The sequence below is a fragment of the Scleropages formosus genome, chromosome 20 (genome assembly GCF_900964775.1).
Source record: "Scleropages formosus chromosome 20, fSclFor1.1, whole genome shotgun sequence".
Classification (NCBI taxonomy): domain Eukaryota; kingdom Metazoa; phylum Chordata; class Actinopteri; order Osteoglossiformes; family Osteoglossidae; genus Scleropages; species Scleropages formosus.
Window position 1 is genome coordinate 25,125,333 of NC_041825.1, and position 16,951 is coordinate 25,142,283.

A 16,951-nucleotide genomic window follows, 5' to 3' on the forward strand; every position below is an offset into this window, starting at 1 on the left:
AGATTTCATGCTCCTTGTATGTTCTTCTAGTTACATCACTCCTCTCTGTCTTTTCTCAGACCTTGCCTTATATTTCTTCTCCTTTCACCTGCCTTTTCTGATTCCATATTTCGTACCTAGCACTTGTATTGAACAGTGTTATATCTAATACTCTTTACTTGTACTTCAAATGTTCTGGAAGTTTTGAGGGACTCTTTGCTATAGGGATAGGACCTCAGGTAGAACTTGTGAAGCTTTGGGCCGGTGTGTCTACAGGAGCCAACCTTACCAAGGCCATTCTGGGTCCCTGATAAAGAACATAAATAGTGTGCTGTGGCACCAGTGTGTGAGACATGATTCTGAATAGAAAGGTAATATCTGGAAGAAGTACAATAAACCTCTTGAACTAAAGATTCCACATCTCATCAATGGCTCCAAAGAACCAGGACTAACCACCACAAACAAACATCTGAATCCCACACACATAAGCAGATGCACTGGGGCCAAGCTGGGGTGGTTTCTGTACAAATAACAATGACACAAAACTGACAGTAACTTTCAAAGCACATCTCAGATGGCCTCAATAACCACAATATAATCATTTAATCATTCCACCAATGCAGAAATATGGGGTGTCATTATACTTTATTCCTTGATGTCTCATTATGATCTTCAAAATGGGTTGAAACTTGAACTCTTCCTCAAGTCCAGCTTGAAAATGCAGGAAAAGATGCACTGAGAAAACTGGAGACATAAAAAGATTAAATAGGAAGAATGGGTCTGTAGGTTGGCTCTTTCAAGTGAATTTAATAGCTGCTGCCACCCCCATACCAACCCACTAACATTAGTAATAAAGGTCTAGATGACCATGGAAAGAAATCAGGCCTCACTCCTTGAACTCGGCATTTACATATCCATGAGCTCGAACAAACTGCATTTGTTCAGTCCTGAGTAACACACATTTTCTCCAAACAAAACAACAGGGCAACAGTAAAATTTTAACTGATAAATGAAGGAGCAGGAAAAAGCAGAGGAGCACTGCAATGAAAATGGAGGGGATTCATGGCAGTGAAGAGGCAAAAATATAGTTACAACTTCAAACATTTTATCAGTTTTTCCCTTGACCCTAAAGCACTTGCATCAGTTCTAGTCTCTTCCATACTTTATGAGATGGGCATAACAACAACCCTGGCAATGGAATTATATACATGCCATGAGAAGGCGTGAGCACAATATAATCATTTAAAATGAAATATGTAGCCACAGTTGTACTGTAATGCCTTTTGCTTCTGATTAAATGCTACAATCAGATATTGCAGTTGCATGAATTTTGACATGTGTTCATATCACAATTTCATGACAGATTGCATTATGCTTCTGGGCAGGAAGATGAGCATAGGTCATTTTGGCACATTTCTATGACAAATCTCAATTCCTTTATATATAAACTATGCATATTTGCATTTAATATGTGTCTCTGTATAAAATGAGGAAATGAATTAACCGAATAGATATCATCCATCATTTCATAAAAAGCCTGTAGGCAGCTACTTTTTGAAAATTGGCCTCTTTCACTGCTCTAAAGTCAACAGTTAGAAAAAATTTCCATCCACTGATCGACAATGACCAGTGCACTGCACATGCTGACCTCCGCCCCATAGCTCCATATAACCAGTGGAAACATCTGTGCAATGAGGCCACATTTAATCACAGTCCAAAGAAAACTTGTATCTACAATCATTGCAAACATCCACTCAGGAAAAACCTCCGTCCCTGCAGCTCAGGACCGGTCATCCAGGTCAGCAGACAGTCAGGATCGTTATGTCTCCAGTACGGTTCCTATCGTAGTCAAAGAATTCTGCAGACCATGGGCACAATGTTCTCTTGCTTGTTTTTTTATTGCTTTAGAAGGGAAGTCTCAAGCAGCTGCAGGCCAATGCAAGTCCATCCACACAAAGCAGTCAAGAAAATCCAGTGACTTGACAGCTGCAAGTCAAGGAGATCTAGTGAGGTTAATAGGATAAGGGCTTCCTCTATTCGCCAAACAATGTCTCCATCCTCTGATACCACCACCAGTACCAAAGCCAGTACTAAATAGAGTAGCAACTGGCAACGTGGACCCAATACTAAAAGGGGTGGAACATCTGACATCATTGGCACCGGCCACTTGAACCACTTCCTATCCATTAAAACTTGTATGTCTTTGTAACTTTCCAAGAGCTCTGATCATTTTTTGAATGCAGGAGTCAGGGACACCAGTTTGTCAGCGGGTACAGGAGACAGTGGACAGTCTTAAACCTAAAGAGGTCAGAACATGCAATTACAAATATGTTACAATGTATTTTTCATGATGAAAAAATTATGAAAAGGCATTATTTCTTGTAAAATTTATATGATTTGGCCATGACAGGAAGAAAGGAAACTTTGTTGTAAAACTGACAATGTGGACAGAAAATAATTTGCTGCATGAAAACAATGTTGCAGTTTAATAAAGCTACTGTTGGGAACCATTATTGAGATGGAGCATTATAGAAAATAAGTCTTCCAGAGAACATTTTTCTATAACTGACTATGGTCAATGTATTCTGTGCCACACAGGAGGATTATGTCTGGGTACAATTGACAGAAGCAATAAGTGACTCAAGTCAGACATGGGGTCATAGGCACCAGGTCACCAGGTTATACGACTAAAACTGGTGGATCTGCAATAGGGTCCCTGATAAACATGGAGGTGGACAAGGAGCTGACCTGGAAGGATCATCCTCACTGGAGAAGGTTCCCCTCAGCACCACGCTGTTCATCTTGTTCTCAAACAGGCCATAGCTGAGGGTCACCTTTGGACAATGGGAAGTTGTCAACAAATACCCAACTGCTGCAAAGCACCATTTTGCCGCATATGCAAAACACCAGTTTCATCAAAGAATTGGTGGCTCCCCGCAGTGTGGCGTATAAGCCTGTGCCAGCTTACTGACAGTATGAATGACAAATCAAGTTGAACAACCAGGAGATTTACTGGGAAAGCAAGGGTACAATTCAATTAATAATTGAATAAATGAATGTATAACCAAGTGCATGAGTCAGTGGCTCAGGATGTATCTATGTATGCACAAATAAATGAATTTGTTCACGCTTTTGTTTCAAGCAGGCTGCACTCTTGTAATGCTTTATTACGGGTTGCCTATACCAGACTGTATCCAGGCTACAGTTGGTACAAAATGCTGCTGTGAGAATTGTCACTAGAACTAGGAAGTATGACCATATAGCTTGTCATGTGCCATCAACTTGGGTTTGAGTCTTGGTGACTTGATAGACCAATGAATTAAAAAGGGCTTGGCTTTGTGCTATTCTGATGGGCTCCTCGAGCATCCGCCCTGTCATCATTTTAATCGCATCGATCCATCTCATTGGTGGTCTTCCTTTGTGCCTTGTACCCTTGATCTTTAAAATCATGACATCCTTCTCCAGTGATCTTTCCCTTCAAACCGTATGACCGAAATATGACAAACACATCTTCATCAATTGCGCTTCAAGTGGCATTTCCAATTTGATTTCCTCCATGATTGACTTGTTGGTTCATCTCGCTGTCCATGGCACACGCAGAATTGTCCTCCAACACCACATTTCAAATAAATCAATTTTTCTTCAGTCATATTTATGGATAGTCTAACTTTCACAACCATACTTGACAACTGAGAATACGAGAGTCTGAGCTAGCCTTATCCTTGTCTGCAGTCTGATGTCCTTGCTTTTGAAGATTCTGTCTAGCGACTTCAGGGTCGATTTCCCAATGCCAAACAACATAATATTTCCTGAGTGCTGGTCGAATCAGTGTTTACAAGTGCTCCCAAAAGATTCACACTAGAAACAATCTCAATTTCTTCTCTATCAAGCTCGAATTTATCAATGTTATCAGTTGACATGATCTTGGTTTTCTTCATGTTCAGTTCTAATCCCATCCTTCGACTTTCTTCCCTGAGTTTCTTCAACAAACGCTCCATGTCTTCCTTTGATTCAGTCAGCAATATTGTGTCATCGGCATACCTCAGACTGTTTATCAGTCTTCCACCTATACGTATTCCAATGTTATCTTCTTCTAAGGTAGCCTTTTCGAAATATGGTTTCAGCATACAGATTGAATAAATATGGTGATGAAATGCAGCCATGAACCAATGATACTAAATTGTTACATTGGCTCCCAGTCACGTTTAGAGTCGATTATAAAATCCTACTTTTGACCTATAAGACAGTACATGGCATTGCTCCAGCTTGCTTTTGTGAGATTATTGATTCTTATATCCCAGGACAATATCTTCATTCATTAGATGCAGGTTACCTTACAGTATCTGTGATCAATAAGACCTCAGAAGGAGCTCGCGCCTTTAGTTATATAGCACCTAAACTGTGGAAAAGTCTATCATTTACTGTCAGAAGTGCTCCGTCTGTCTCAGTCTTCAAATCTGGACTAAACACTTACATGTTTACTCAGGCATTCCACCTCAAAATGCAATTCCATTTGGCTGTGTTTGTTTTTCACACCTCTATACCAATGCAAATTGAATTTACTTGTTTAAGTTACAATTTACTAACCATTTCTTCTTGTTGAGCATTGTCTCCCTACATAAGACCTGAAGAGGCTGGCCGGTGGTCACAGACGCACTCCATGCCGACTGAAGATGACGACCAACTGCCATGATGGACGAGACGTACCATGTTCCGCTAGGAATTCAAGCTACCACACAGCAACAATACCAATATCAATTGTAAACTGGCTGAGAAGTCTTATTTAATGTAGAATGCCCAGGAGGGGTGGGAAGTCACTGCCCCTTGGACCCCCAGAGGTTTGTTTCTCCCTCGATTTTCGGCTGGGAGTTTTTGTTCCTTTATTCCGTGACCAGTAGGCATACTTATAGCTTTATAAAATCATTATATTACAATAGTCGGTAGTCAACTGTCGTCTTTGTTTCTCTATCTGATGTATTGCTTTTTCTTGCCTTATGCCTGTGTTAAAGCGCTCTGTGTCACTGCATGAGAAGAGCGCTCTTTAAAAATGGATTGCATTGAACTGAATCAGGGACAAGCCATGAATGTAAGGGAGTGAGCAGAAATGAATCATAAGTAAGGAAAAATTAAGTAAAATATGCAAATAAAAGTGAGAGGTTTATGAATGTAGGAATGAATGATTGGGCATCATGAATGTTAATGATGAGTGAAAGGGTGGCTCAGAGGATGAGCAGGTAAAGTAATGAGTGATCTTAGTGAATCAGTAGATAACTGGGAGACCTGTGAGTGACTAAATACATCAATGGATGAGAGGGTGAAAAATGAGTAAACAGATGAACCAATGAGGAACCAGTTGAATCCATGAAGAATATGAATAGCGAAGAGGTAACTCAATGAATAAGTGAATGTGTGAAACAGTATGTAAACTAGGTGAACCAACTGGTGACCACTGAGTAATTACATGAACCAGTATGAAAATCATGGGGACTCTATTAGTGAATACATGAACCAGTGAAGTCACAATAAACATAAATTCATGGCCAAAACCAAGAGCAGATGTGAGCAGATGTGCTGAGAAGAAACAGTGTTGCCTACCTGTAGAGGTATTTGGCTGGGTGAAAGCAGCTGCAGGTTCTCCAGGTGGGAGTGGAACAGGGGACTGTGCACCATGGGGATGCCCAGGCGACGCTCCACAATGAAGCCCACGGTGCAGTCATCTGGCAGACGAATCACTGCTGACGTCTGCTCAAACCTAGGACCGCTAAAAAGACACATTAACAATGAAAGCCATGTGGAACAACATGAAGTGAACTGAGCAGCAAACACACTAACTGTTGCCGTGTTACACTATTACCCTGGTGTTGACTGAACATCCAGCTCTGTAAATACTATCCAAGTTGTTCCGGTGAAGTGCCTAAGCCATGGAGTATAATGACATGTGCATTGCATCCCCTAGTGGCTAAAGTGTTCCCACCTCACCTGGCCCAGGGTGCCATTTTGTGTGCCAACCTCCGACTGAGACAGAACCCCGCCCCTCCTGTGGCAAACCAGAACTCCACTTCTCTCTGAGACACAGGGAAAGGGACAGTTCAATCAATATAAAATACAACATTTTTAGTAGATTTTATATATATGATATATATACTGCATATATATCAAAATCCAAAACGCAGCACACCTTGATGGTCTGGCCTTTCTCTGGAGCTATATCACTCCTCTCCATTATAAATTCCAATAATGTAATGTGAACTTTGCATATAGGGAAATATGGCAACAGGGTAACCATTCACAAAGCTTGTCAGGTCTGCACTCACACACAGACATCATCATAACAGACTGTCCTTGTTACAGACCAAGAATAATTTCAGATCATATATATCAATCACAGATGTCCCTAGCACCTTCTCCCTTCTTATTCTCCACTCTGTGTCCTCAGGCTCCTCTCTCTCCCCTCCAGTTACTCACATGCTGGTGCATGTCTTTAGAGGATGGTAAGAATTTACAGACTGAAGTCCTCTCCATGGCCCCCTCTGTTCTCTCACAGTCTCACCACTTATCAAGAGCCTCTCATCTTTTCTTACTCTTCTCTCCTTCTACTTGTACACTCAGGGAAGATGAAGGGAATTAAACACTGGTGTTCTCACCCTTCCTCCCCTTCCTTCTTTCTCTCACTCCTCCACAGTCTGGAATGATTATGGGTCCTGAAAATAGCCTGATGGTCCCTCTATCTCTCACCCTTTTGTCTTTGGCTGTCTCTCTCTTTCAATTTCCTCCCTCATCTCACCCCCTTGCTCGAGGATGATTATGGGAATGAAAAGACTGATCTGATCTTCATTACCCTAGTGCCCTGTGGTTGCTGCCCCACATATCTGCTAATGCATTTGTAGAAGAGAGCTTCTAGCTGAACTCAAAGTGTCCTTCAATGGAGCCATCATGTAGGCCCCACACTAGCCAAAAACAGCCCTCAGCCAAACCCCTTTGGAGACCAAGAATTCCACCCACTTATTCTAATCAGCATGAGGCAAACATCACACCAGTCTCAAAATGCTAAAGACATCACATTCTACATAACAGCAGCTTTGCCTGAATATCTGAGAAAATGTGTGTGGTCTTCAGATAGGTGTGTGTGCATATGCTTTTTCCTAACCTTATGTAGGCATTTGTGTGTATATGCCTGTTTTTGTTTGTGTGTGTACCTGAATGTATGAAGTTTCATACATTAGGTTGTGTGTGGGCAGGAATGACTCCTATTAGTCAACATAATTTTGTCACCTCTTTGAGAGGTCTTCTTCTTATGCCTTCCACCTCTCCTGGGGCATAGGCTGCTAACAAGGGCTCTCCAGGAATCCCTAAGAGCTGAGATGTCATGAAGTTTCCTTGTTGGTGTTTCTGTAACTCCGCCAGAGTTACATTCTGCAACTCCACAAGCCCAGCTGAGAAAGGAGGAGGATTGGGCATGGGGCTAGCTAACCCACACCATAAAAACCTTGCCAGCTACAGAAGTTTCTTTGAGAGATACCATGAAATAAAATAAAGACATGGTACAGGCAAAAGAGCACAACTATGCCGCTGCATTCATAAGTGACAAAGGAAGGCATGCATTATGTTTTCAGCTGGCAAAGTCCTTAATCAGCCTACCTGCACTGAGCCACAGTTGTATATCACCAAGCATTCTAAACATGAAGCTTGATGAGAACAAATTATCAATAGGTGATTAGAGACTAATCACAGAATCGATCCATGCAAAACCGTTCCATCCCTCAAGAAGTGCTGGATGTGAGAAGGACAGTTTAATACCAATGACAGGTGAGAAGGAAGGCCATCTGTTGTGACTGTGAAGCTCACCGTTTTATTGTTCGACAGTAGTTCGTGGGCTCTTATTGGCCGATCCAAGCTGGGCTTGCCCACATAGATGTCACTGTCAGGAGGGAAGGCGGACAGCAAGGACAGCAGTACCCTGGGGTTCACATAGTTGTCATCGTCTACATGGCACAGCCACCTGGGCAGCATAACCCAAACAATTTGCAGTTAAGGAAATCCTGTGTGAGCAGTGCTCCTGTTGTACCTATGACCAAGATCTTTAGCCTTTAACAACGACCAATCCTCCAACACTGGCAGCTGTACCAGAGAACAAATTGTTAATGGAACAATGAGCCCCAGATGCAGCCATTCATCCAACAAAGGAGAAAGTGTGGACTCGATAGTCAAAGGGAGGTTCTTGTTTGTGAAAGGGCTGGTGCTGAGGCTTGATGTGTGTCCTAAGTTCAGTTTAGACTTCATGCGTTTTGTCTTCAGGTCTGTTTGTTATTTGTCATTTGTGTTTGAGTACTATAGTGTAAAGGAATCAAAAGTGTCACTCACCCACGACTGCTTTCCACCTAGTCTTTCTGAAAACCTGCCATGCCCCAGCATGCCACAACATATGAAGATGTAATGATAGTTTGAATATTAACACTAAAGTATTTATTTAAGTCATTTTTGCAAGAAATAGCATCTGCTAGGGTTGAATGTCAGTAATTCTGGTGCCTCACATTGCCTGGGATTTAGTTTCAGATCTATGCTTTAACCCCTTCTCACTCTGAATGGAGTTTGCATGGTGTCTGTTTGTGTGGACGTACTCACAATCCAGTCCAAAGACATATGCAGGAGAAAGCAATGTAAACCACTTCTGTATCCTCCCTAACCTTGGAAAACACAAGAGTTGTCACCATGAGTCAAACTCATCTCATTTACCCCTATCCTCTAGAAGTGCTGGCAGGATTGGGTTCAAGAGCCACAACTCTACATCCATGCACCAGTAGGTGGATACTTTAAGGGAAGACTACTACTTAAAGACCACCAACTTAGCACAACCAAAGCAAGAAAAAGGGATGCAGCAGCATACTTGTGGTGTTCTGACACCTGCAACTGTCAGTGTATGGTTTAAGCAGATATTTTTTGTTTTGCATTAATTTTGTATTTCTTTTTCCTTTGTTAAGCCAAAAAAGAGTACTCAACGAAATTCAATTTCCAGTTGCCAGGCTTGGTTCACCCAGTTAAAAGAACACATCCTGACATGTGACAGTTTCAATCTACAGTCCATCAGATGGAGAATCTGGCAGACTGGACTGAGAAAAACGGGGTAGGAGGGGTAAGGAGGGTGATGAGGGTGCTCACTTTTTGTCGGAGGCCATGAAAGTGTTGTACTCTGCCGACATCTTGCAGGACAGCGCCTGGTGACTGTGCTCAGGGGAGCAGTTGGTGAGCACAATGTTGAAGCCTGCATGTAGACAGAGGGTGAGAAATGTACCTGACAAAAAGTCAACATACACCATATCCCATATAGTCAACTTCCTTGTGTTTATCAGGCATATCATGACATTAACCTTGTGGCAGCAGGTAGCTCACTGGTCTGGACAAAAGGCTGTGTATGTGAATAATTACTGAACCCTTTAAAAAAAAAAAAAAAAAAAACACACTTGAGCGGCTTCAGTAAACATATAAATCAAAATTTGGAGATTCAAAGGTATGCGAGTCTATAGTGAATTGTGACAGAGCCAGTTTTATCATCTCTGACCTTCACAGTCTCCAAAGTGCATCCATTGCTGCCCACAAACATCAAATAGGGATTTGATCAAACGAAAGCTGGACAAGCATAAACACACAAATACATATACTTTTTCAAGGACCCTGACAGATAGGGGATTTCAAATCCTCTACAGGTTTTTGTTTTTATGTAACTTTTATTGCACCTTTTAAGACATAGTCCTCTTCCTTAGTGTCAGTGAAGATGTAGGTCTGTGGCAACAAGAAAAAAGAGATTAGATTAGGAATACACTCGGTACTGTTTTCTTGTAAGCAGACTTGAATCTTGAGCTGTGATCTCTGAGTTCCTTGAACCTGGTTTCTGTAAATCTCAGTGCAAAGCAGCAGGTACTGTGTGCTCAGATGAAATATGAGGCAGGAGGGAACCTTCTTCTTATTAAAGGCAATCTACGGGCTCCCCCTGCTGTGAGCACTATGTCACACATAGTCAAAGCATTAAAACTTAGATTTGTAGCGCTTAAAGCAGCCACAATTGGCTCCGAAGGTTACATGTTTCAATCCCACCTGTTGCTATAGTGCTCTTGAATACGGTACTTAGCCTAAAAAATACTCCAAGAAAAAATACTTCTAGTATTTTTCCCATTGGGTATCTTACATGGCTTACTTTGGTTAAAAAAAAAAAAAGTATTAGCCAAATGTATGAATGAATGCAATATAAATGTTATAATTTCAGTAATTTTGTCTTTCTGCTGTCAGCCAAGCCATCATTTGTCCATCCTGACACCACTTTTAAGCATCCACTTAACAGTGGCAACATCCTTAAGCCAGGAATTCCCATCATAATGATAAGTGATCTTCCCTATTGCTTCCCTGTCCTCATTAAGCTTGCTATATTTATAAACACCGTTAGTATTTCACATAAAGTTCAATTAATTTTTACTTGTACTACGGTTTGTCACCAAGAGGTACGACATGGGTACAGTTTTCACTTTCTGATTCTTACACCATAAATCCCCCCATCATGCTGGCAGCCTTGGAGTGTCTTTAAGTCCAAGTTCTTCAGATCAGTAAAAGGACAGCTAATTACACAACATACATCAATATCACTCCCACCTGACACAAACATACTCATTTCTGTGGACCATTTCGTAGACGCACATGAAAGCCCCATGTGGTTCCCATCAAATTAATTTGCATTCATTAAGGAGAGTAAACTGATTCTGCAAGGATCATTGTAATCACAGGCCAACAACATTTATACATTTTGCTGAAAACTAAAGCAGTCAGTTACCCACAATAAACCAAGCTGAGAAACAGAAACAAGCAAGATCTGTTTTTGGTGAGTAATAATTATGGTACCCTTTAACAAGGTACTTACCGTCAGCTGATGTATTCATATAAATGGATACATAATTTCAGGTAGATAATCATACAGACCTAACCATATTACCTTTGAGAGCTAAACTGAGGTATATTTACATTTATTCATTTAGCAGACGCTTTTCTCCAAAGCAACGTACACCCCACAGAAAATACAATCTGCGCATTAACTTAGGAGAAAGAGACATAGCTACAGATATGTGATTCTTAAGTACACTTAGTTTGTTTTCTTCACCATATGCAGACGTTCATCACACAAGTGGCCCCAAAAAACTTTACCAGAGTATCGCAGATTCCCAATCACCTTCCTAGTAGTTCTTTTTTTTTTTTTGGACATGCATATAACCATTTAGGTTACATTGCAGGAGTGGCTCTGTAAAGGATTGATCTGAGCATGATCACGAACAATTATATCTTACATGAACTTAAAAGATCATGGGAGAAGTGAGACTGGAAGAGATGAGTTTTAAGACTCTTTTTAAATGTGGACAAAGATTCAGTAGTTCTGAGCGAGAGGGGGAGGTCATTCCACCACAATGGAGCCAGAACCGAGAACCTCCGTGCTTCACCTTTTGTATATAAAGAATAATAAATGAACTGAAATTTTAAATATTTGGAATTTCTCAGATTTGTCAGGTTAAAAATACATTTTTACATAAAATTTAAGATAAACTTCTTCTAGAGAAATTTGATATTTTATCTGCATGACAAGTTACACAATTTCTGAAATTTTTGGATACCGGAATAACTGAATAACTTTTTAAAAATTCTTAGTTCTAATTGAGTGTTCTTGTACTGCATGATGATGTATGTAAACATATTTGCAGTTTCTCAGTGTACCGTTTCTGTCATTCAGTGCTATTCTGTTTAATTCACAGATAGATAGATAAACGGGGGGTTCAGCAAGTGCCTACTGTGTGGCAGGTCTGAGGTTCAGCCGAACTTGGGGTGCCTTGCAATGGACTGGCATCCATCCTGGGTGTGCCCCCCTCCCCCCTCAGCCCTGCGCTGCCGGGCAAGGCTCCAGCTTGCTGCAACCCCACTCGGGACAAGCGCTTGTTGATGATAGATAGGTATTACACCAAAAAATATTTCAGAAAAGGTTTGGTTATTTATTATTAAACAGACTAAAGCCAAAAAAGCAAATCCTGGGATAGAGGACTCTGTAGGCTTGGGAAGTGGGTAGCCAAGAATTGAAGGGTGTTTTGTGGGTGTAGCCTCTCTCTTTTGTTTGAGAATTAGCTGTAAGCTTCCTCTTTCTGAGCAGTTTCCGCTTTGTCATTGTTTGCAAAATGCAGCCCACAGAGGTAACTTCCTGCTGCCCTAAAACAGCATCACATAAGTCTGCAAGAGCAGAGATTGGAAGCAATATGAAAAATCACCACCATGGGTAAAAGGCCTGAAACTCAGTGATGACAGCGCTACTCAACATTGCTAGCACTGTGTCTCTGAAAACTGAATGTTTCTGCATGTCCAAAACAAATACATGGGTATAAAATGCAAGGTTAAATAAATCTTGCAAAGGAAAAAAGCATAATTTTAACACTGTACTTGAACCGAGGCTCAACAAGGTCAGTCAATCTGCATATGTGCCAAATTAAAGCAAAAGAAAGATTTTACAACCCTAAAAGCCACTTCATTTTAAGGTAACTCAGAAACTCCTCTCAAAGCATCATTGCTGTGGAAAAATCCACAGTCCACAGTCTGTAAGGAGGAGAATTAGGACCGACTTGGCCCCAGGGTCGTGTGCATGGTGTCGACTAACAAGACCATACCATGGTAGCCAGACCTTCCCGAGCTGCACATCACAGATTATGACTCAGAACAAAAGTAGAGAAAGAGGAAGGGCTGCATCAGTTTGAAACATTACGAGCAGTGACAACAGGAAGTAACCAGCACAGCTCCTCAGCTCTTCCGCCCACCAAAGTAACACCGCAACAACATTAAAACAGCCTCTCTCTGTCTGCAGTGCCACTGAGGAAGCCAACAGTGACGGAGCCATAGCCGCTTGTCATGCTGACATGGCGTGCTGCTGAGTTGCATGTGAAAAGATCTTGTAGATTAATATCAACACCAGGATCACAATTTTATATGAGCTTGCTTTCTTCTGACCCCATACTGTGTCAAAATCTGTTCCTGTGCATTAGATTCTGTTTGCTCAGTGACAAAGTGACTACACCCAACATTGGGACATATTATGCTCTTCTCTTTAAACTTGAATATGTATGGAGTCAGTGAAATGCACATGCATGCACACGCACGCATACACTCTGTCTAAACCGCTCGTCCCATACAGGGTCACGGGGAGCCAGAGCCTAACCTGGCAACACAGGGCGTAAGGCTGGAAGAGGGGGGGGGGGGGGACACACCCAGAACGGGACGCCAGTCCGTCGCAAGGCGCCCTAAGTGGGACTCAAACCCCAGACCCACCGGAGAGGAGGACCCAGTGCAACCCACCGCGCCACTGGGCCACCGCACCCCCCTTAACTGAAATGCAGAATTTCTTAAATAATCTGTAACACCAACCAGTCTAATACTGGGCCTGAGGTATAATGTAATGACACATTAGTCTTTATTCAGTTTTGTACACATAAACCCTTAACTGGATATAATCATGGTGTACTACCCTAGGAAACAGAAACCCTGTCACTGGATCAGTTTGAAAACCTTGGTGGTTGTTGGCTCAAACCTCTGAGTAGGCCCTGGGATTTCCATTAACCAATACTTCAACTGAATTCCTTGCATGAAATTTCCAACTTTATAACTGTGTGACGCCTAAATATGACACTTTGAAGTGGCTTCTTGACAACTATATCATAACTTTTCACTGAATTTCAACATGGTTTTCACAAAGAACTGAGAGCACTACTGCACATTTCTGATTATTAAGCTCTAAGGTACTGTATTGTTTTCAGATATGAGTGAAGAGTGCTTACATGTTCCTTGGTCCTGGATATCCACGTGTCCAGCAGCAAAGCCAGACGAGAGCTGTGGAACCTGCCAGTGGTCTTGACTGCAATAAAGATATCTTCCGGCTGCAGTTGAGCAATCTTGGTCCTCCGTAATGTTTTTCCTAGATCATACTTTGGGTTCAGCTGAGAGATGCCCGTTGCTGGGGGCACAGAATCTCCCAGACGGTGGAGCAGCTCCTTACTCCCTTTTACTGGGTGGTGATGCTCAAAGTCCCCGAGGTATGAGGAAGCATTGGGACCCCGGGGTTTCCAAGTGCGCAGTTGTAAATCCACCAGCACAATTATGAAAAAAGTCAGAGTGGCTCCAGAAAGAGTCTGCAGCACTTTCCTCGTAGACATCCCGAGTTCATCAAGATCTAAACATGATCCATCTGATTAGAGACAAATTTCTAAGTCCTGAGTTTGAGATGTTTTGTCCTTCTGTCAAATACATACCTGAATATCACCAAAGCCTGCAGAAAACTCCTTTCACATTCTCATCTCACCTTTGCACCATGACATGTTAAACAGCTGTGTTTTGAAGTTCAGAATATTATGGGAGACCATCAGATATCATCAGGCATAGACTATATTTACTGTAGATTATCTGATTTGTTTACTTCTCTGCCTCAACAAAGTATTTCCAGCAATGGAGTGCAGTACACAATTTTTAAATATCATGTTTCCAATACGAAATTATTTTCCTTTTAGTTTGGAGTATTTTCAAGACTAACGCGTACTCATTTCGTAATACCTCTTTTTATATCAATACTGTGGTACTCAGCGCTCTGGGTTTGTATGGGACGAAAGGCACAAGCAGGATTCTTGACGAACGTTTTATTAGAACACAGGCACACAGAGAAATGATGCTCTCGGCCCGAATACCACTTTTCTCAAGGACATGATGTGTACCTCAAGTCAGCCTTCCCAGCCAGCCTGCTTAACACCCCAGGCTTTTTCACTCCCAAACACGGTCATCGCTTTATCTTGCCCGTAAGTCTCCAGTGGCTGCACGTTTCGAAATTTTTCCCGATAATATGATAATGCAACTACTTTCATTCAATAAACACAGGTTTCCCGCTCAAAATTGCGGTCGTTAACTTACAGTATAAATGAATGCATATTCATTCCGACCCATAATTCGCAGCATTAAATTTGAACTGTTGTCAAGTTTTAAAGTTTTGTGTGTGTGTGTGTATGTTACAAATACATCTCTAATAGTCACTACGGCATCCATCAAAGAAAGAGCGTTCGATGACAGTCCTACCTCTCGGTTCTTTTGGTGGGTTGAGCTGACTGTTGGACTGAGCGGTCGGGTCAGGTTTTGTGCAATTGCGCTGATCTGATCTGAATTAAACTGAGTTTAGCTGAGCACAGTTGATCTGGAGAAACTAAGTGGCCATCCGTCCACTCACTCAGTGTGGTCCAAAGCAGAGATGTTCGCCTCAGACTCTCCGATGGATGGATCCTCAGGAGAAGTATCCCACCTCAGCACCTGTCTGCACTCCAAGATCCGCATCTGAGCTCCGGACTGAGACGCAGTACGTGTTGAATACCAGGTTAAACGTTGCAGTACGTAAATTATGGCGAAGACGACGGAGAAAAATTGAACATCTAGTCAAAATCTACACTGAAACCCCGGCCGGTACGAAAGTGGTGAGAGGACCGCTGAAATCTGTGTATCCAAAAGGCTCCATCATCACGTGTTTATGAGTGAATCGTAGATCCCGGGTAGTTGCTCACATCTCCACCGTGGTGGTGATTCTAACGCTCGGTCGGTGCTGGAGGGGAAGCCGTCAGTGACAGGAAACTAAACGCGCATGTTCTTCGCGGCAGCTGCTCCAGGAAACCCAGAGGCGTACAGCGGCGAATAGTAATTGTATTTATGAATACTTCTATATACAGATTCATAACATTTTGTGTTAAAAACTATAATAAAAAAATCTTGTACACAGACATGATGCATTTAAACTCAAGAAAATGTTGTCCTGAAGCTGCAGCATTAAATGTTGAAAAACTCGAAATTGCTGAGTTATTCAGCCATTCTGATTCTATATCACGATGGTTGATGGCTGTGGTGTTTTACGACAAGAGTTCGTTTAGAGTTTTGTAAAAGAAAGGTTCCTGCCAGCCTGTAGGGTGTAAGTTGACAAAGGTTGCTTAATTGTCATTGGTCAATTTGTGATTGAAGCTGGAATTTGTTATAGGCTGCACTGGTGTAACGCGGGAGCAAAAAGGTTCCACAGAGAAAAATGGGACACGAGCTGCTGTTCTTAATAAACTATTATTTTGTGCATTCAAAGTGTTCCAGTACTACGTTTCTGTAAAACCTCGAAAGAACGGTGTACCTTCCTTTCGGACACCATATGTCTGCACGTTGCATGATGTTTCAGAAAAAAAAAAAAAAAAAAATTAAAAACACCCATTTTGCTACTTTTAAGTCTTAAGAGCAGCAAGCAACTTATGTTTTCCAGTAAACTATTCAGCTGCTAGAACAATTTGAAATTGTTCTATAAAAATCATTGGATAGTGTTTTGAAAAGATGATGTTATGAATATAAAAATCTAGCAATTTTTTAAATTAAATTTACAAAAACATGGAGAAATCCAAACGTTTGGTCATAGAGAAATGTTCATTTTAAAAAAGAAAAGTGTAACTTATTACACAATATAATCACTTTTAAACTGTTAACATTTGACTTACTTCTCAATATAACAATATCTCTGCTGTTGATATACTGTATCAATATACCATTAATACATAATGCACATATAACAAAATGAATCCTTCTACTTTATCATACCCTGTTGTATTTGGTATTGTGGGGAGACTGATACAATTAACAGCATGGAAAGTAACCTCAACTGCAACCTTTACTCATTTGCTCTTTCTCAGCTGTCTCAAATTACTTCCATTCTTCTGCAAGTCCTACTTACCAGCTGCCTCCTTTTTTGCCTTACCCACCTCCCCGATGCAGTCCCTCAGGTATATCAGAGACACCTGGGCACACCCTATCTAGGAAAGACCCTGGGTTGGTTTATGGCCTACCTGAAAAGGCCTTTTTTTTAAAAAAAAAAAAAAAAATGCTGAGGACATTTGTCCCTATTTTGAACAAA

At 41.4% G+C, this 16,951-nt stretch overlaps 1 protein-coding gene across 4 annotated transcripts; it reads right to left on the reverse strand.

Moving 5' to 3' along the window:
• Positions 1–490: 490 nt before the first annotated feature.
• mfng (MFNG O-fucosylpeptide 3-beta-N-acetylglucosaminyltransferase) lies at positions 491–15,828 on the reverse strand. 4 transcript variants are annotated; one of them, XM_018740878.2, is made up of 9 exons: positions 15,103–15,828; positions 13,821–14,212; positions 9,711–9,756; positions 9,136–9,238; positions 7,825–7,978; positions 5,959–6,044; positions 5,575–5,740; positions 2,728–2,813; positions 491–2,277 (listed from the first exon to the last, which is right to left on the reverse strand). In XM_018740878.2, the coding sequence occupies exons 2-9, from the start codon at positions 14,193–14,195 to the stop codon at positions 2,226–2,228; spliced, it is 1,068 nt and encodes a 355-aa protein (XP_018596394.1). In that variant the 5' UTR covers positions 14,196–14,212; positions 15,103–15,828; the 3' UTR covers positions 491–2,225. The 4 variants fall into 4 exon arrangements, with proteins under 4 accessions (XP_018596394.1, XP_018596395.1, XP_029102763.1 ...); XM_018740879.2 differs by having other exon boundaries at positions 13,821–14,227; XM_029246930.1 differs by lacking the exons at positions 9,711–9,756; positions 15,103–15,828 and having other exon boundaries at positions 13,821–13,952.
• Between the last annotated feature and the right edge of the window lie 1,123 nt (positions 15,829–16,951).